This window comes from Maylandia zebra, linkage group LG10 (genome assembly GCF_041146795.1).
Source record: "Maylandia zebra isolate NMK-2024a linkage group LG10, Mzebra_GT3a, whole genome shotgun sequence".
NCBI lineage: Eukaryota > Metazoa > Chordata > Actinopteri > Cichliformes > Cichlidae > Maylandia > Maylandia zebra.
In genome coordinates this window covers 22,361,573-22,383,653 of record NC_135176.1, presented here as the reverse complement: position 1 = coordinate 22,383,653, position 22,081 = coordinate 22,361,573, and the positions used below count along the sequence as shown (strand labels likewise).

Here is a 22,081-nt window from a genome sequence, read left to right as displayed (position 1 = left end):
GAGGTGGCCAAAAGTGCTTGTGGTTCTAAGGTTGAGGTATATAACATGCGCATTATGACATCATCTCTATATATTGCATATCAGGTTCTTCTCCCTAATCATTGTGTTTATTTAGATCTGAGGTTTGACTTGACTTCTGGTATCTTGCTAAGCTTCTGTATTTTTTTTTCATCCTGTCTAGCTTGTGTTTGTCTCTCTTTAGCTGACGAAATCCATTCTTTGCTCTGTGCTGTTATATAACAATTTCAGCGTTTCATTCTTTTCACAGTTTATGTTGGCTCTGTCAGCATGACATAAGCACATCTGTGTGGCAAACGGAGAGCAGTAGATAAAAAAAATAGTAATTGTGTTAAAAAAGGCGAGTACTACAATATGCAACCTTTTTGCTTAACTTACGTTGAGTCTAATTCTTGAATTCTGAATTGTCTAATCCTGAGTTAGAAAAGAGTTTGCTGAAAAAGACCTGAATTACCTGAACACTTGAATTTTTTTTTAGCTAACTCTGACTATATAAAAGTGTCTGACGAAGTTGTATGTATAATAAAAAAAGCCATTGTTAACTGAGCTCTGATGCAATGATTCATGATGGCAGTGATATAAAGAGCAGAGCTGTCATTTTATTCCAAGGAACTTGAAAAACAGCAATGAATCACACAACTTGAAATGTAATTATTCAAATTTAGTTCAATTCATTTCTGATATTTACAATAGGAGTTATCTTAGAGCACTCTACACTGTAAAGCCATACTGTAGGAAAAATGTAGGTAGTACTCCCTATGAGAACCCACGTGGGGAGAAAACACATATTCGAACTATATTCTGTCTATAGTGTAAAATGATTTAAACCACATTTACTTAAGTTTTATGATCGTATAGTTGTTTCAGCTTCATGCCAGCGATGACAAGAATATTTCATCACTGTGACCGATATCTCCATGACAAATGATTGTTCATTGATCAATGTTTAAAGCTTAGTCTGTACTTATTGCGTCAACACAGTGTGCATCAAAAGCCATGTCACTACCGGAGCCACACACTTTGATGTCTTTTTTGACTAGTTCTACAACTCCTGTTATTTGTGCCATTTTTTAGAGAATGCTCCATGGACACACAAATGCAAAAAGAGTTAGCTGGAGTTTTGAGTCTGTATCCATCATATAGCAGAAGACTCCTACATGGGCCAGTATTTCTTGGAGGGATACAATTACAGCAATTTGAAAGCATCAGACTTTCTACAGAGCAATGTGATGGATCACACAATTGTGCTTGTGTCCGAAAACTGCTTTATTAAATCTTAAAGGCCGCTTTGAAGGAGAAAGAGCAGGTAAAATTGGTTGTTTGAGCTCTGGTTGCTCCAGTCTGCATGCCAAATATCCTTGGTCAAGATACTGACCCCGAGTTGCTCTCCAATGCATCCATAAGAGTAAGAACTTCTATGAATTTTAGATTAAAAAACACTTACCAAAAAGAAAAAAAATCATAGGAAAATGTACTTGAATGAATGGGGGTGAATTAGGCAAGTTGTATAAAGCACTTTAAGAAAAGTGGTATATAGTCCATAATGGTAGTCCATTTACCAACCACTTTCATTTTCATATTTGTTGTTTATCCTCTGTTTAGTGAAGATTTAGTTTGCATTCCAATTTATTAATATTAGAAATGTTCCCATTTTAGTGTTACGGCAGATTCGTGTTTTTGTTCACTTTATTTTAAACAGCCTTTCAATTTAAAGAACTTTTTTTCGATACATGAGTGTTGTCTTCAGTCGAATATCTAATAAAAAGAACAATAACAATATTTTAAAAAATGTTTAACAGCAAAGCCTTTCATGAAAGACATTCAACAAATATAATAAACAGAAACATAAGAGAAATACCAAATTACCTGAAAAAAATCGTAAATTTTTGTTTGAATGTAAATGAGAAAGGCAGGCTTTAACAAGTGTAGACCATGCCAAGTCCCTGCTGCATACATGAAGTAATCATGTCAATGCAGTGTTTGTGATATATTGTGAAATTCTGCAAAGAAAATTAAAAGTTGTTCTGTGAGCAATGGGAGACCTTACCCCTGCTTTAGCATGTTGGTCCTGCTTGACAAGAATAGATTTGATTCTACTCTTAACCTTTTTCCCCTAAATTCTTTCTGTCGTATTTTTTGCTGACAGAACAAATACGACATTTGCCACATCTATAATGTAAATAGAACACAATACATGAAAAATCACAAAATCATGCTTTTGTTTGCAATTTATCCAATGCTTCTATCTCACCCTTTTGATCAATTAAATGTTACAATATTGCTTTTCCCTGCTTCCTCTCTCTGCTCTATGCTACTATTGTAAGACCTCTATTCTCTACTTCACACACACACACACACACACACACACACACACACACACACACACACACACACACACACACACACACACACACACACACACACACACACAGATCTCCCTTCTGCGTCTCTCCTGCTACTTTTGCTTGAATGTGCTGTCCACACATAAACAGTGAAACATAACAACCTTCACTTTTTCCAGTTTTGCACTCATATAACTCACATGCAGATATTATCTGCAACACACACCTAACCAACCCGTGTATATACATCATCGGCAACAAACGATGTCCCCTGCATCCATATAGTTCACTCATCGCTTTCAACAATGCCTTATCTATCCATCTAGCTACAGTATATCATCCATCCAGCCCTTTCTCCCAGTCCTTTATTCATCCCTGTAACTGTGTGATAACCACAGTGAGTGACACGGGGAGACAGCCAGTGGCTCAGTGAATGATGTTGCTGCCGATTATGTAAGAGCCATAGATTAAGGGACTATCCAGCATATCACTGCACGCTCACAAGAAGGAGGGCAACCACCACCACAATAAAGCAGAGAGGGGGCTGAGAAAGCAGGCACAGTCCATTTAAAAAAAAAATATATATATATATATAATTTTTTTATATGGAACAAGATGGAGAGATGGATGATGGGCCAGTGTGGTTTGTTTTTTGTGTTTTATGTGAGTTTGCATTCGAGTGTGTGTGTGTGTGTGTGTGTGTGTGTGTGTGTGTGTGTGTGTGTGTGTGTGTGTGTGTGTGTGTGTGTATGCATTAAAGTTACACTGAGAGGAGAAATAGAGTGGGAGGGATGCATCATGGAAAATGACTGCTTTCACCAAATATGTAGGAGGAAAGACTCTTTATTACATAGAAAAAAAAACACAACAATGGCGTATCACTGGGAATAGAAATAGCCATCAACCAGTCACGATTTAAAAGACCATGACCTGTTATGACTGTCATGTAAAACACAGCAGGCATGGAAACCTCACAAAAGCAAATTGGTTCAGTTAATGAATCAAATATACAACTGTAAACATAATGGGGGATCGAGTGTTTGTCAGTGTGAGTAACGGGTGCTGAATGCATTTCCAGTGGTGAGTAGGTGGTGCAGTATTTAGTGCTGGAAATAAAGAAAATATTTTTTTCATATTAAGAAAAAAAAATAAGGTGAGAGATAGAAAGATGTGATCTTTATGCAGAGGTTGAGCCACGGGTACTTGCAATCACAGAATTTGAAAAGATTGCTTAGGCGATGAGACACTGATTAAATCAGGACATTTTTAAGGAAATTCTTTTGCTGTCCTGTCGGCTTAATAACTAGACTGAAAGAGAGGATTTTCAGGTTCAGGGATCAACACTAACTAAAAAGTAGCGTCATGGATGGTGCATAACATTTTGACTTTTGTTGCCAAGATGTCAGGTCTCTCTTGGAAATGAGATTTTTTGATCTCAATGAGATTTTTTTTTTACCAGAATAAATGAAGGACTAATAAAAAAATTGTAATGAAGTAACACTTGTTGAATGCACTGATTACAGGTATTTATTTAGAAATTTCTATTTCTACATCATTTAGCAGTCTTCCACCCCCCACCCCCTATTTTTCTATGTTTATAGCTAACTCTATAATAATTCAGTATGTGAAGCATAACCATAAATATCCACCTTTATCAACGGTATTATTAAATGATAATTTAGTCATGGTAATTCGATGGACATCCAGTTTTTGGAGAAAATTCTGCTGTGAAAAACACTGAACAACTGTTATCTTTCAGTCAACATGAGACAGGAAATAATCAAACCACCAGGGACCTGCGCTACATGAAGCTTACATCTCTAGCCTATTCATTTTTTATTCAGCACAGTTAAAGTTTCAAAGCCTAAAATGACTGCCTGCCAGGCTTAATCATTGGGAAATTTTGTATTTTTAAGAACTTTTTAGAAACAAGCTACAACCATTAAGCCAGTTAATGTATGTCATTAGCCTACTTTCACTTCCCATAATGGCAGTAGTGTAGGAAAGTTAAGTAACTTTCCCACACACTATGCAGAACTGCATGCCTCCCACTGTTTCCCACCAACTCTTTATTGAAATTTTCAGAAGTCATACTAGTAGCAGTTTTGCAATGTAATTTAGTCATGCAAATTAATTTAGTCATCTAAAATGTGCAACTGTGCCTTAAACTGTGCAATCACCTTGAGCAACCATGCTATGATTCAAAGAAGTCACCTGAATTCACTTCGCCTAGGGCAAGATCTCTGTGTTACTGAATTTGCGAGGTTAAAAGAGTTATGTTGTCACCAGTGTTTTTGAAGGCTTTGATATATGTGTGAACAATTTGTTTCTTATCCTTATTTCTCTGCCAGTAATCTCTTGGTACTGTACATAAAAGTAAAAAAACAAAACAAAAACAAAAAACAGTTTCGTGAACCCTGTGAGATTGTGAGATTAATATGGTTTAAATGTGCAAAATGACAATGATCAGGAAATTTTTTGTCTTTTCATTCATTTATCCGTATCCTTCGATGGTTCATCTTATTGGATCATAACTGTTGTGTGTGACTGTGTGTGTAATATCCATGGCTTTTAATTTGTAATAATTATTTACATATATTCACCCACTTACATCCAAACACCCAGAGATGAGGCTCCTTAGTGGACAGAAAGTGAAATCGTGCTGTCTATTAACCCCTTCGCACACTATGAAACATAAACACACTCGTGTGTAGCTCTTAACCTGCTCTACTCACGGAGACCCACATCCAAACATGATCCATATATCCGTTAGTCAGCACCCAACCTTTCTGTGAGTCTGTTGAAAACTAGAGCAGTGAATAAGGGACAAGGACTTGATCTCCCATGAGATTTAAGAGGAAGCCAAGAGATCCTGTTGTCATCATGAGCAATAGCTTGTCATTTGGCTCAACTGCAGACATGTGCAGTACACCATGCAGAAGTAATGCATGCGGTGTGTGTACTCACTGCATGTTGTTACCTAAAAGGGAAACAGAAACAGGTAGCTGACATTTGAAGCTACAGCCTGGTGTTGTGAAGCATACAGTATACCACTCACAGATAAGAGGATACACTATTATTCACTGAAGAGTGAACTTAACCTCGAAAATGACTGGTGGTAATGGTGGTTAGATCATCTGGACCTGCTCTCTCTCTCACAGCCCTTCCCCAGTGTTGCTATAGAACTTTACAGAGCTTGATATATTCATCAAGCCCATAATAATACAGCTTAAAGAGAATAGAAAGGTTTAAAATGCTGCTCAAACATTAGCTTTTTTATCTTTGTCTAACACCTCCATATCAAATGTTTGTGACTTGCACTCCTGTGAACTTCCTCAAATGATAAACACATTTAAACCCCCAGACGTATAATATATTAAGATTTTACAGCATGATTGCACTCCTCAGCATAGCTGCCATGGAATGACTGACAAATATTTTATATTTAATTTGATTCAGTATTAATGTTGTTAATAACTCTAATTTAACTGCTAATGGATTTTTAAACTGGCCACCATGGATTTTATTTATTTATTTATTTTTTGGAATGTTTCCCCTAAGCCTTAGGATTGTAACAGTTTAATAGTTTCTTAACCTGTAGAGGAGCATGTAATCCTGTAGCCTCACAAATCCTGCCTAAATCTCACAAGTTCAGATTTTGTTCCAAGACTGCCAAAAAATATCCACACTGAAGTGAGAAACACTGAATGCTTTAGTAAACTACTAGGAGTTTTTCCCCCAAAATAAAATGTAAAGAACTGTTCAAACTCTGCTCTGCAATAAATGTTCTAGAAACTTGCAAATTTAACAAGGAATATATTTGAAATTTCCATGTAAACAAAAAGTGTCCTATAAAGCATAAATATGGCACAAAACAGCATATTTAAAATAAATATTAAATTATATTATTATAAAGTTCAGTGCTTACTCAGTGAAGCTGCTGATCAATAAAAGGCCATCGTGGAATAACTGTATTTTTTTATGCTGAAATTTGTTCCTTTAAAAGGGAACGTGTTCTTTCTCACTTACTCTACCTGGAGGCAACACATTGTTACTTGACCCATTTTCCAGATGTACACTCCCCTTACTTTCTGTACACATACTGTATATGATTTACAACTATTGGAGCAGGGAGCATGTGTTGCGATCACACTAGTTTACTCAAAGTTGATGAGGCGTGAGAAACCCATGCGTCAATATATTGAGCTTCTTTCGTTTAATATGGTTTGTTTGCCTCCCACAACTACACCAGCCTTGACAGAATGGGCTGAAGTTTCAATCAAAATCAAAACATCATTGATTTTCTTTTCTGGGTGTAATTACTGTGATACTCATACTCATTTTAGATATAGATCACATGCTCCATAGAACATATGGACTTATCTATTTACAGTATGTTAAACACACCACTATCATCAGAATGGATTTTTCCTTTTTTCCTTATTTCCTCCCTTAACACTAACTAGCATTGATGTTATAAGATACTGACATTATAACATTTTGTTTTTCCCTGGTCTTTATATACTTTGTATCGTTCTTATTTTCCTCTCCAAGGTGGATGCCAGTAGTGTGCTTAAGAAGAGGATGAACTCCACCCCGATGTTTGAGCGTCCTGCCAAGACATTTCCCAACCCACCGGTCAATGCCCAAGCATTCCTCCAGCAAGGTTCGGCTGTACCGGCCAACAATGTTCTGACTGGCACCAGCATCATCGACAAATACTCACGCATCCTTTTCCCCCTTTCGTTTGGCGCCTTCAACCTGGTCTACTGGATTGTCTATCTTACCAAGGACACAATGGAGATGTCCAGGTGAACAGATGGCATGTTGTTACAAATGATTCCAGCATTTGTTTTTATGTGTTTGTAGAGAGACAACAGACAGATTTTAGGATGACTACTGCCTTACTGACTATAACTGAATGGGTTTTTTCCCCCCCACTCGGCTATGAAAGCCCGATGGGATATTGTCGGCAACCTGCTGGGTGGGAGGGTGGGCGGGCAGGCGGCGTCGACACCCAAATTTGTGAATGCAATAACTTGAGAACAACGCAACATAGTAGTATCAAATTAGCACCATTGGTACATCTACTAAAATCTCACACAAGTTTGAATCTCACAGATCTCAGCCTCAAGGTCAAGGTCAGAGGTCAAGCATTAACTTGACTACTACGAAACAAATGTACAGCTTCTGTACTTATATAAGATATAATGATATATGGAATGTTCATCAAATTATTGACATATGAACAAGAAAATTATTTGCACTTTACATTACTGCTTGGTAACAGTGTGGTAATAATAGAGTAATAAGGTGGAAATGACAAGGTAATAATATGGAAATAGGAGTTTACTATGACTTAAATACAAATTAATATCAAAGTAATAACTAAGTAATATCATGCATAATCAGTGGCTTTAGCTGAGTAATAGAGTAATAGTAATAGCTGAGTAATAATAATATTGGGTGAGAAGGTGGAGTCTGAAGGAGCAGTGAGGACGTTGGATGGGAAACTGCAGGTTTAGTTATTTTGCTACTTTCATATTAATACCACACTACCACAGTATTACCAAACTGTAATAGAAAGTCTTTTCTCTGTCAAGTTTGCATGCTGAGGTTCTCACACGCAGTTGGTGTTAGTCTTTTCATCAGTTACAATTACCTACTTTGATTCCAGATCTTCATAATAAACTTGAAGAGTCAATATGTGGTAAATTTTAAAAGACGCAAAAGATGCTTTTTGCTCAAAAAAGGCTCATAAGGTTCCACAATATGACTGTGTAATCTGGTTTATGTCCCCACAACAATAATACAATACACATACATGCATACACATTTCTCACAATTAAGAAAAATGTGAGAGTTTTGGATGAAAAGAAAGGCAGTATGCTGATTATGTGGGCAGGTGGTTCTGGAAGTTTACATTTTGCTAAGTCTCCAAGTGTGTGAGAAATAGCTTATATTGTCTTCCTTATTGGTGGATTTTGTTGCGCTTAGGGACCTTTGGCTATTGAGCAAAATATAACTGAAAATATACCCATCTGTGTTCTAAAGTTTGTCTGCTGTGTGTGTGTGTACTTGTGTGTTTGTATACCAATGGGTCTCTGTGTGTAAGAGATAAAGGAAGTTAGAGACAGAGAGAGAAAACAGAATATGGGAATGTGAAGTATTCATTATATATATTGTTTTACATTTTTTTCTTTCTTCATTGTGCATTTGCTATTCTGGAAGGGCATATATTATTCATCAAATACACAAAGATCTTTCAACTTACAGAGAATTTTTCCAATATGACTTTTTCCAAACGTGTTAGAGACTGGTCACGGGGTTGATACTGAACGGACTGCATTATTTACAGGTTTTATGAGTATGTACTTTCAATACATAATGAATTCTTGCCCAAATAGGATGAACATGCAATTATCTTCTGTTTCTCTTAGCAACATTACTAAAAATATATCTCCTAGCCATCATTTGCCATGCATAGATTGCACTTGTAAACAGGCATAATAGCTGTGTGCAAAGCTTTAATGAGCCATGCCTGTCCAAGCCAGAGAAAATAAAGAAAAAATAATTAATGTATAATTGCTTGACCTCTTTATAAAGTCATAATTCTCTTATATTTGGGCTAATGTGGTACAAAACTGTGCAATATCTGTAATGGCCAGCAGGGGTTGGCTCTCCTATCTTAAAACAAGTCAAAGTGTAGAGAAGACTAGGATAAAAGTAGCCTAATTCACGCATAATTTATTGTCTCAGTCAACATTTCACTAATGACTTAATGGTCTCATTTGGGAATTTCAAGTCATATTGAATGCAAAATTAACTTTATGTTGAATCTGCAGTCACATTAAGTGAAATATATGGTAAAAAGGGACCGCTTGCTCTCTTTATAATTGGCAACTTCATTAATCTACCAGAAAACAACCGTTCTACTCACTTGATCTGTGACCTCAGTAAACACTTTCCTGATAGGTTTATTATCTCAAATGCTAATTTAATGTCTTATTAAAACTTTAATTTATAGTCTAATGAAAATTTAAAGTTTGTTATTGAATCATGCTAACTTTTTTAATCAATCCACTTTTTAACCTCCTAAGACCCGAACTCTTCCACTGCATGGATTTTTAATTTCTCTTTGATATTTGGACATATTGGGGCCCGATGAATGTAAAAACAAAGATTTACCAGATTTTTGTTTTTTGCCTTATTTTTGTTTTTAAGAAAAATGAGAGCCACATATGAGCATATTCGTTTAAAATTTTCATAGAACAGTAGCAGTATAATGTCCTCGTAAGTAGATATCAGGACCTTGTAGAGCAAAATTCAGTATTTTGGTCTAAATAACCCAAAATGTGATTTCCACATATGTGGACACCAGGTCCTGATCAGACACACACTCTGTATGATGATCTTTTCTTTGCTGTTTGCTAACTAAGCTCCCACTAATATTTAGTTTTTTTAAATTTTCGTTCAAATTTTCATACAAAATGTGATCTCAAAGAAATCCTTTAGCTTTTTGTCAAACATCAGGATTTCTACATATTGAATTCAGCGAAGGCGACAGCTTTCAAACAATACATCTTAAGCTTACACTAAATCAGTTTAGTAAACAGCATCAAATCATATATAGGATGTGACTTGAAACAGCAACTTGAGAGGCTAATACTCACAACAGACTATATTATGAATACTTATAGTACAACATAGTAAACTAAATCTGAATCTATTTTTCTGTTTTTTCAGGTGCTGTCTTTTAAATTGTATACTGCACATAACTTACAGTTATTGCTGATATACACAGCAGTCGTGCTGCGTCTTGGCTTTGTTATTGCTAAAGCACAAATAGCGCTATGGTTCTTTTGATGACATCATGAGATGCATTGTGCTCTCTTATATTACATCTATAGCTCCCGTATGACACTTTGATAGGATGTTGAGATTTATACTAGTTAGAGATAAAAAGGCTCACTTTATTGTGTATGTGTGCAACTTAGTGTGCTTGATTTGTCCCGGCCATATGCTCTAAACAAATGTGTCTGCCTGGTTGTGCATTTATGTTCACACTATCGATATGCACACTATCAGTGTGCATCAACACTTCTGACTCTGGGGCTTTTCAACTGTGTGGGTTCAGCTCCTTTTATTCTCCTTTCTTGCTCTTTCTCTAAAAAGAGAAAAGCCCCCTTGCATGAGCTGAGACTAGTGATGTGCGATACCACTGATTTCCTTTCCGATCCGATACCAAGTAATATTCAGGGTGGTATCGACGATACTGATCCGATACCGATACTTTGTACAAAACGGATTTTATTTATTGTATCTCAAATTATAGCGTCATAATGATTACAGGACATCAGAATACCTTCTTCTTATCACTTAATAATGCAGAGTTCATCATATAGAAATAAAAAAACTAAAGTTGTGTGCTATTTGAACACCTTGCCTGCCTGGAGGACTAAAGGACTCCGTGAGAGACTCTCACCCTAGCAGCACCTGTCCCTCTCCTCCTCTTCAGTTCGCCTCAACATACGCTCGTCATATTTTGTGATATGATTTACTCTGAGGTGTTTGACAAGGTTAGTGATGTTGCCACAACCATACATGCCAACCCTCCCGATTTTTCCGGGAGAATCCCACCTTTCTCCAGATTTTCCACCCGGACAACAAAGTTGAAAAACCATATCGCAGAATTCATAGCGCGGCCCAGCCAATTCCAGTTTCCAACAATGACGGCAGCGACTTAGTTTTAATATCACTCTTATTTCTCTTTCTGGGTCGCAAAAAAACTTTTAACATATTTTCAGGTGAGAATGTAGCTGTGTAAACTTCAAATATCTGAGCCGACCGACACATCGTCTTCAAACCCCCGCGGTCTTTCACCACTCGGGTTAAACATGATGTTCAAGTCACTTTGATAACTTAAAAATGTTCTTGTTTGGCTTTTTCAGTGTTTTATTTGTTCGTGAGTAAATCGGTTTGGCTGAGATTAAAGTTATTAGATTAGATTAAATTAAATTAAACTTTATTATTCCCTCGGGAGGGTTCCTCCGGGGTTTTCACACAGCTGAATAAACGTCAAACAGAAAACTGATTAAACAGAAGAGTTTACGTCAGTGTCCGGTTATATTTTAGACAGCAAGGAGCAGACGGCAGAGTTTCACTCCACCGAGGGAGCTCGTGACGTACTACCCGGCTTTCTTTAGACCGCGAAGGCCGGTCCTCAGGTGGAAGCAGCCTCTGAATTTGGACACCCCCGCTGTTTCCGGGCCGGCCAATAATAACGGTGACATTTAACGTATTTTATCCGATAAATAAACCCTGTAAAATATATTTATCCGCCCAAACAGCCCTTTTGAATGTCTCCCTAATTCTGAGGTCTCAAGGTTGGCAAGTATGGCCACAACACCTCACTTTTTTTGCCACATTTATTGCAAACCACGGCTCAGCTGTTTGTGGAGGTAAAATACATCCGCACAATTACGCTCAGCCATTGTTGTGAGTGCGCACGCCAAGGGGCTGCGAGACGTATTTCGCACATGACTATGAAAGGCGGAAGAGGAAGTAGTTCCTTTGAATGTAGGCAATCCGAATGTTATAGTTTCTTTCCACTGTGTTCCTGTTAATGATAAACTACAAATTTACTCTAAATTACTAAAATATCGATATTTTAATGTGAGAATCGATTCTAGAACATAAATGATTGGTATTGGAGGAATCGATATTTCAGGATCGATCCGCACATCACTAGCTGAGACAAGTCAGATGACATGACAGTGTTGGAAGGGATCAGGATAGCTGTGTGTGACTAACCCGCTTAGTGACACACTCCTAACTGTTTCTGTTAATTGATAGGAACTGCAAGCTTGAAAGGAGATCCTGACAAACGTCCTGTAGAAAAATTGCAGAGTGACAGCATTTCAGCTCTGGGAATCAGGAGCAATTAAAAATAAGAAAATGGCATATAATAAAGTATGCATGTGTTTCTTTTGGAATTCATGTGCATATGTCACAGAGGAATTTCTTCACATACAGTGCATTTAAGTGTGACTGAGAAAGTGCAGTGAGTGGGGAGGATTGATGAAAGGCAAGAAGGAGGTGATACAATACACAGAGCCCCAGGGCTAATAACTGAAACCCCCAGTGGTCTTAGAAGCAGCTAGTGCAAAGAACAAGTATAACCACAGGTTGTCATTCTGATCGATAACGGCTACATGACTGTAAGAGTTGAATCGTCTAACATCGACAAAAACTGCCACTGAACACGCTTGCTGCAGGTGGTGTTGTAGAGATGGTTCTTATATTCATCCTGAGAAAGATCAGAAGGTCTTCTCCAATACAGAACATCTCATGTCTGAAATCCTACTTGCGAACTTGGCATGTCAGCAGAAGACAACAACCGCAAACAGACCCTTTTTCGGGAAAATAATCTTATTGACAGTGATATGCTGCGAAGAGATGCACCTGTTAAAATGTTATCCATTTTTTCAGCAGTAGATATTACATCTTTGGAACAAAATTACTTATTTTCAAATCACAGTGGGTCTCAGAGGCAGCAATAAGTTACTATCGGGCTTGGCAAGGGAATAGAGTTCCTGGCAGGATGATCAGAGGTTTTTGGTGTGCTCGTCATGTCAGGAGCTGGGCAGTTATCTGCTGAGATGACTCTAAAAAGTAACAGTACTGCACCTCAATCCATTCCATGAAAATAGACAAGTGCAGAGAAAAACTCACAACGCTTTTGTTGACATAATGATGATTTCTAAAACACTAAAAACAGTCATAAAACATTTCTTGGCATGCATTTTGTTATTATGAAATATATATAGTTGCTTGATAATTCACTTTTGGCATCTTGCCAACAGACTCACCCAAATGATAACCTTTACAAGTAAAATCACACTGAAATTTGCTGCCAATCTTTATGCCACATGGAGGTAAACATGAATAAAGAGGTTATAAAGCTGCCAATAGTTGACTTTTCTCCATAAATAAACTGTTTGGTATTGTAAAGTTCACCCTTTTCTCAATTAAACATCTGATTATCAGCATGAATGAAGGGAAACATATCAACGTGGGTGAGAACCTGAATGGTGAATTGCATTTTTACCTAATTTGCTTGTTGCCTGGGATAATTGAGATATATTTGGCTGATATTTTGAATTGTGGCTAAAGTGGTGCAAACACTGCCTAAGATTATAAGTTAAATTACAGTTAAAATAGCGGGAGCGCTATAGATTATGACTGAAACACGGTCCACTGCACAATACTTTCACAGTTAACACTTTACATTTCTTTGCTCTTGTGTGCAGCACCACCTACACTAGTAACCTCTTGATTCTCAGTAAGACCCACATGAATCCAAATATTGTATCCATTAAATGAAAGTGAGCAGCTCTTTTCATTTCAGAGAAATAAATATACAACTCCAGCGGCCTAACTGAAAGCAGATAGCTGTGCAAGCAACAGACCCTTTTTCTCTCTTTGTGTCTTTGCTTTTTTATTGAAGGGTCTCCTGCAAAGATGAGGTGAACCAAAAGAAACGATTTTGGTCTGCTGTGAGTGTAGGTGGATTTGTGTGCAAGTGTGTGTCTACTTCAGTGAGGATACAGGCATACAAGTGTATAAATGTGCCGTGGCAGCAGTGCCTACCGACTGCAGGCTATTTTAATGAATAGCACCATTCAGGGCGAGACATGAAGGAAACAAATTTGCTGAAAACACTTCCTTCCGTGAAGGGCCCCAGCTGGTTGGTTGACTGGTTGCTGGCTGCCTAGCAGGCTAAATGGTGTATGTGTGTCAGAGTGGGTACAGCAGGCGATAAGCCTTGCTCCTCTTTATTGGCCATCAGAGTTCCAGGCTTGAAAAAACAACTTCCCTATTGTTGCTCATAAATCAAAACCACTAAATGCTCTTTCAAACTCAATTCCTATTTTCAACTGCAGGGCCATAGCCATAGCTTTGGTGTAATGATCATTCAATTACAGGCCACTCATACAGGGAGTAGAGAAGACCGATATAAACAGTGATCCCCTATCTATCATTTTTCTCTCCTGGGTCTTGTGAGAACTGTTTACATCTGCCTTTGTCTGTCAGGCGTTTATCACACATCTACCTTTGTTTGCATGGAAGCCTGTGTGCACACTCATGCAGAAAAAAAACACAAGCATTTACAAATCTTAATAGGATAATTTGTTATCAAACAAGAAATCTGTTCTCTTTTTTCTTTTTTTCGCATCGTCTATCACCCCTTGCTCCCATTTGCTTTTTCTATTTCTTACTCTATCTAGTGTCACTCTTTTAAACGCTTCCTTTCTCAGTCACCATCTCTCCACTATATTACCACATCTTCCACTCTGCCATGGTGCACAGTCTGCAGTCTGAATCTTCCTTGATAAAACGGGACAGCCTGACAGGCTAAGCAGAGTGCTGTCCCTCTACCTCATTTTCTCAGCATTAATCACCCAGGCTTTCAACTGCAAAGAAGAGACTTGTCTCTGTGGGACTCTCCCAGTGCTTTGCTGATCAGTCCTCTTTAGCAACTGTACAGATGCAAATTTGTCATTTGGTTAGTTGAACAAATGCAGTTAATAAGGAAAGGCAGCCTTGTTTTAAGATAAATGGTGCTGTTACCAAAAGGTCACAAGTTCACTTCCTTTAAGAGCCTGTCTGCAGTTCTTTGACCTGTCAGTGCACCCTAGAACAAGACTGATGATTCATTTCAAGTCAGACTCTTTGAATCTTTTTCTTAAAGACATATGAATTGTTTTGACAGTAAAATATTGTGAGAATGGAATGACAAATGTCGTAGCAAATGTCACATATATAATTTCTGTCACCTGGACACATGTATATTGCAAATTGTTTTGTTTAATCTATGCAGTGTTCCCAGGGGTCGCCAAGTGGGCTTTGCCAAGTGGAGGTAGTGTAGGTAAGGGGGCAAAAGGGGAAAAAGACTCATTTACAACTAAGTCTTACAATAATTTTGTAGGGTATATTCATATAAATGTTGCTCCTTCTTTAGGTTTTCCTTTGCTCTTTGTCGTACATGCTACATAGTATATGCAGGAGTTACGTGAAATATTGTATTATGGCTGCTTTCCAAAACCTAGCCTTTGTAAACATGGAAATTGAGAAGAGTTGCTAAAGAAATTCAAATTCAACTCGACCTCATCTCGAAACAAGTCCTGTTACTTAGCAACGACAATGAATCAAATTTGGGGCAGTTATTTTAGTAATTATTTTGAAACATTATCAAAATTACCCTTCATTTCAATGGTCAGGGGACCATAAAAACTGCATGTACAAAATATCCAAATCCAATCGAATATACTTAAATATTTGTTGACTTTACCCATAAATAAGACTTTTTTTTCACTTTTTCCAGCATATTTGCTGTTATAAAATCTCCCATGAATTTCATTTTTAGAAATTGTTTGAGTTTCATGTCTATCTTTCTTATGATGCTACTGATGCTAGCTCAACCCAACAGTTGTGTAGCAAAGAGTCTGCCTACTGTACAATGTGCCCAATAAGTCTATTGCACCCTGCCCAGTTTGGCCGGCACCTGTTGTCCTCCTTGACTTTAAATAAGATGAATTTCAATCATCATTTAATTTGTTGTCAAAGAGATTTCATTATATGAATTGCCAACTTTAGCCATAAATCATATAGAGATCCACTGAAAGCTAATATGAATTAGTCCTAAGCCTTAAATTTCCAGCTTACCAAATGTCACATGCTGAGCAGCACTTACATTTGAAAGTAATCTCTCAGTGTCCTCTCTTTGTTGCATTTTTCTCCACCTAAAGTGGGACGTTTTAAAACATCTTTGTTCTTCCTGGAAAATACGTGAACTGTGCACATCTAGCTAGCGCACAGATTCTGTGCCAAACTGCACAGAGAACCTGTTTGTCACTGGTGATGTTTGTTGAACTGCTAGAAAGGTTTCATTTGAGATTACCCATAAAAAAGTTATTTTGTAGTGCTAGCTAGATGCTGAAGTACTGCTGGTGCAACATTATTGATATCTGCATACTTGTTATTAATCTCTGGCTGTCTTCACCAGCATGTCTTTTATACTGTCTTCCTTCTCTTACCCCAACCGGTCGTGGAAGATGGCCGCCCCTCCCTGAGCCTGGTTCTGCTGGAGGTTTCTTCCTGTTAAAAGGGAGTTTTTCCTTCTCACTGTCGCCAAAGTGCTTGCCCATAGCGGGTCATTTCATTGTTGGGTTCCTCTCTGTTTGTATTATTGTAGGGTCTACCTTATAATATAAAACGCCTTGAGGCGACTGTTGAATTCAATTGAATGCATAACAGGAATGAATCAATGGTGGAGAAGGGGCTGCAGTAGGTAGGGTAGGGTCAAGTGGTGAATTAACTGTAGCATCAGCTGAAAAGATGGAGTTAGTAAGTTAGGCAGTTTCATACAAAATACTAACTATCAGATTTATTTAGTCATTGAATCGAAGATTCTGTAATGCTATTCTAGATCATTCCAGCCCTCTTAAACCCCAGAGTGTACCAATAATACAAGGCAGTGACAATAAATTATAACAAATCAGTATACAATGGTACATTTGTTGTCATACTCCACTGTGTTTTACTTTTGACTGGAATGACACTATGGTTAAACACTTATGTCTACTGGATTTACAAATGCTAAATGCCTATTTTTAATCTGTCTCAGCATATCACAGTTAAAACTTGATGATATAAAGGATGAAGTTAAAAGACACAAAAAATACATTTGCATACTGAAACTATTAAAGATTTTGTTTTCATTTTTGTATTGCAGTGAATTCTAACTAAAAACACACAGAAAACCTCCAACTTTTGCCAGCAGGCATGTAAAGTTCTCTGGCTAAAAATGGCTCTCAGTGCTGTCAAAAGTGTCACCGGCTTCAACACATAAGGCAGAGATGGTAAAGATGTAAACTACCTAGCTAAGTTTTCCAGATGGGTTTCACAAAGTCTTTCAGGAGAACAGTGGCAGTGAGACACTGAATAATTTCAGATTTATTTTACCTTTAAATTCAGTCTGGAATGGTGTTCAGGCAGATATGGACAGATGCAGATTTGAATAGGTATGCATGTGTAGGTTTCTGTAAGCATATATTAGTTTAGTTGAATGTGTTAAAATCCATTCTTCATGATCATGATGCTTTCTATTTTATTTTAAATAATTTTTACTAATTCAACATTTTCTTCTCTGATTTTTGTCTTACAGGGATACCATCTAGGCCTAGTGTTTGTTCTTCTGGATGGCACACACACACTTACATGCATACATTTACATTTATATGTATCAGCCACAACCTTAAAACCAGCGACCATTGAAGTGAGCAACATTGATCAGTTCATTTAAATGCAGCACTCTTCTGGGAAACCTTGGGCTCTGACATTCATATGGATTTTACTTTGACTTGAACTGCTTACCTAACCTTTGTTCCCGACTAAGCACACCCCACCATTGCAACAACATTCCCCAACAACTGCAACCTTCCCAAGCTGTATAATTTACCCCCGTGATATAAAAACTCCTCAGGAATGGGTGAAGAACACAACAAAGACAAAAGTTCCCAGATACTTATCTGATGATGAATCAGTGGAATTCTCCAGAATGAGCCACAAATTCACAGGAGATACACTCTAAAGAAGCCAGGCACCAGAGGACACCCAGCCTCAGACACCCCATGTCCATATCTGGACAGGTTAGATTTGCTTTTGCAGATCAAGTGGAACCCAGTGCTAGGCAATTAGATTCATTGTTATGGCTAATCTGATATAAATTTAAGAGGCACAAACAAAAAGTTCCACTTCTCCATAAAAAAGCAAAACCCAGTTAAGTAAGTTATTAAGTTCTTTTGATGTTTTGCACTACTTACAATGCTCCTACTCCATTTATCATATCAAGTAGCCAACTCATGTAGGTAAGTAATAATGGTGGTAAGTGACAAAAAACTGCTATGTACACATTGCAACACAAGCCGGATTATTTGTGCCAAATGCTTCCCCTTAAACACTTCAGGATGTAAGCGAAAAGTCTGAACCTGGAGTTACACAGTACATGAAACAAAAGATAACCATGACTCTGGTCATGCTCCTGACCTGATGTACCACCTATTTGGACATTATATTCCCTTCTACTACTGACTGCTGCTTAGTCACTTGGCTCTATCTGACCCATCTCTAATCATTGTTATTTACATTTTGAAGAGATCTAGTTCCTTAATCCAGAAAGAATACCACAGGAGATTCAGATATTAATTGTAGGATATGTTTACCTGGCTGCAGAACTAGGGCAGCCACACATCTATAAGTTATAAAAGTTATAAGTTATTTTTGAACTGCCAAAAATATTATGCTTATCCACTTATTCAGATAAAATATTTTCTAATTTAATATCAGTAAACATAGTATAGAAAGACTCCAGATAAAGGCTTCAAGGCTACCTGTAGAATTTCTTCTTTATCTTACAACATTAAGATAAAGAAGAAAGGGTTCAATGGGTTACAGCATTAACCCATTGAACCCTTCCTAACAGCAAAGCAGATATAATCTAAAAATATAATATAGAGTAAGTTTGCCACTAAACTTCGTCTATAAGTTACACGACAAAAGCAAAAATATATTTAAAAAAAACAAACAAACAAAAAAAGCAGGTTGCCGGATTCTAGTGCTGGAGAAGATAGAACATTTATGGGGAGATTCACCACATAGAGCAATCTGATCACTTAATAAACTGGATTTTCACACAAAGAAAAAAATACTTGCCAAGCTCTCTTTTTGCCACCTCAGTGCATTGTATTTCATTTTATCTTGTTGCATGGAAAGCAAGTGCTTTGAGAGCAGATGTACCTGATCCTTTTGCCAACTTGACCAGGCAACTCAAAGCCATATGAGCTCCAGAGCCCCATGCTCTGGTATAATTTAAAACAGAAACTACATCTCTCTACCACTCTTTTTCATTCATTTCAAATCTCTGAGATATAAAAAAAAATTACCCATTAGTAATAGCTGGGGTAGGACCTACTTTGGGAGAGCAAGAGCTAAAGCATCCACAAAGATCCACTTTGTTGTATGTATTGATTTTCTGTGTGCATGCAATTCACATGCAGTTCCAGACATCAGAATGATATTGCATCTGTGGTTGAAATGACACATTTCCTGCTTCAATATTTAGAACACATGTAAGGGAATAAGTGTACTTGTCCTGATACTGCATCCATTGTGACTGAGTGACTGAATTGCAGGAACTCTCTCACTGCCAGCTCTACTTTCCACTATTCATTTTTTCCCTTCCAACACTCTATTTTTTGGTTCATTGGCTTAATTTCCCTCTGCTGGAGTATAGAGGATGTGAAGAAAAATCTTCAAAGGGTTTAGATGGTGTGTTCCACAGATTCATTGGCTGCACTGAATATTTAGTGTCACATGCAGATGCAGATAGAAAAAACGTGTGCATACAGTTACTAGAGGGTTAAAAACATCCACGCATACTACTTATTTGAGCCACATTTTTGGACTAAAATATTGACATTACTTGCAACCATTTAATACAGCGAGGCATGGCAATAACCCCCTTTTCACAGAAAATATTTAAACCTTTATATGCTAATGTAAGCATTTTATTATTCAATACTTATTTTTTCTCCTTTCTTTCATAATTTTAATTGGAGTTAAATGATTCCTGCATTGGTTCCCAATAATTTGTCAAGATGACAGCCATTGCTCTAGTTTTTCATTAAAAAGCAGCAGAAATAGAAAATTAAACCTATCATCACCAATTATACAAAATGCCAAGTCATATTCATTAATAATCCACTTATGTGGATTAGCATATGATTATGCAGTGTTTCCAATTAAGTACAAAGGGTAACATGTTCAAGATATGTGGTGTCTACATCTAAACCAGTGTGTTTACTGCCTCATTGCATGCATCATGCACGAAGGGTGTTTTGATTTAAAGTGCTTTTATTGACAAAGACACAAAAAATAATATTATTTAATATTTGATAGTATTAATAATTATTATTCATATTAAATAAATAAAAAAACACCTGACTACAGCACCAAAAGATTGTATGAAGTCTGAAGTCTGTGTCTGTTGAGTGGCTGTTTGATATTGATGAAACATAAACAAACTTTATGGTGGAGAAGTTTTTCCCCATCTTCTTGTTCAGTTTTGAATATTTAGTTTGAAACAAGAAATAACATCATGTTTAATAGTATTCAATCATTTTATGTAATTATTGTATCTTATATGAACATTTGTGAAAACACAGATATAATCAGTAATGCAAAGGTCAAATGAAGACAATATGCAATGCAACAAAAAATGCAATAATAAATCAATTTGAACTCTAAGGTTCAGATCAATTTCATAGAAAATGTTGGTAGGATGCAAATGTTTTCTTTTTTTTTCTAAATTAGCATTTTAAATCTGTTAATAATAATAATAATAATAATAATAATAATACATTAATAGAAGGGTCTTTGAATATTGCCAAGGATTATACATAGCTGTTTTGTATGCCATCACTGCATGGTATGATCACAGTTGCCATTAGGTTAGCCACTTTATTAGGGTTAAGCAAAGACGTGTTCTGCTTGTTCTGTTTTAATAAGTTTGTAGATCTGTGAAAGATAGAATGTCTTGTATCCTACATGAAAAATCTGATGTTCTAGGTAAATTGTGTTTGAGATCCTTGTTCAGTTGACACTGAGATAAAGTGTATTGTGATCTACGATCTTTGTAAACTGATTTTCAAAGATTTGCTCATTTTAAAAGCTGTTGTGCATTTTTTTTCACATGTAAATTAGAAGACTAAAGTAACAATAATGGCAGTCTCTATAAACTGTCCTTGTATCTTCCTTCTTTCCCTACTTTATTCATCACCCTCTTCCCCTCTGTCTATGAGGCAGAGGCTGAAGAGATGGGACGTTTCAACCCTTAATGCCCTGTATGTCAGGCTGTGTTGTGGAACTGCCAGTGAAATCAGACTGCCAGAGAACTATTGGTGCAACCCCAATGGAGCCTCGGAGCACTGACTTTGTTCCACCTCCAGCAGTGACTGGGCATTTTCTCTGCAGAACAATATTCAGTCAAATAATCAGTTTAAACAGTGCTGAGAAACCTTTTTTCTATACTGACTGAACTTGTATGCATTTACCCAAAGCCTAGTTGCAAGAATCACATATGCATGAACTCTGACCCTTTATGTGTATGTTAGGGTTGTTGAATGTAGAAGATAACGGACTCTATATAAAATAGAATTCTATTGTTCTGGTGACTTTGGCCACAAATTGGCCTTTGCAGTTTTTATTTTTATTTTTTGGTCATTCCACAGACATGGCTTATTGATTCTTTATCAAATAATGTTTTGTTCTGTTTTTCTTATTTGCCTAGAAGTTTTTACCACACCTTAGAAGACAGTGAATGCCATATACTGTTATATTATGTGTATATTTTGTGAATATAATGAGATATTTATGTATGTACTCCTATTGTATGGCTCTGCTTGATGATCATCTCCACATCTTCACAATATTAGCCATTTGTACCTGTCTGAATGACTACAGATTTTTACATTTTATGAATTTAGTTGATCCCTTTTTGCTCCTTTATACACTGTTACCAAGTAAGGCTTGCTTTTTGTTTGTGTTTATTTATTAATTTATTTTCAAAAGATAATATGTGCATATGTCCATGTTTTGTC

The 22,081-nt window shown here is 36.9% G+C and overlaps 1 protein-coding gene across 1 annotated transcript in view; it reads left to right on the top strand.

Moving 5' to 3' along the window:
- Positions 1-18,764, top strand: part of gabra6b (gamma-aminobutyric acid type A receptor subunit alpha6b) — a 28,950-nt gene extending 10,186 nt beyond the window's left edge. The window contains exons 9-10 of the mRNA XM_004550383.5: positions 6,915-7,171; positions 17,590-18,764. Of these exons, the coding sequence (XP_004550440.1) occupies positions 6,915-7,171; positions 17,590-17,602 (270 nt within the window). The 3' untranslated portion in view covers positions 17,603-18,764. The remainder of the gene's footprint in view (positions 1-6,914; positions 7,172-17,589) is intronic.
- The last annotated feature ends 3,317 nt before the right edge of the window (positions 18,765-22,081 follow it).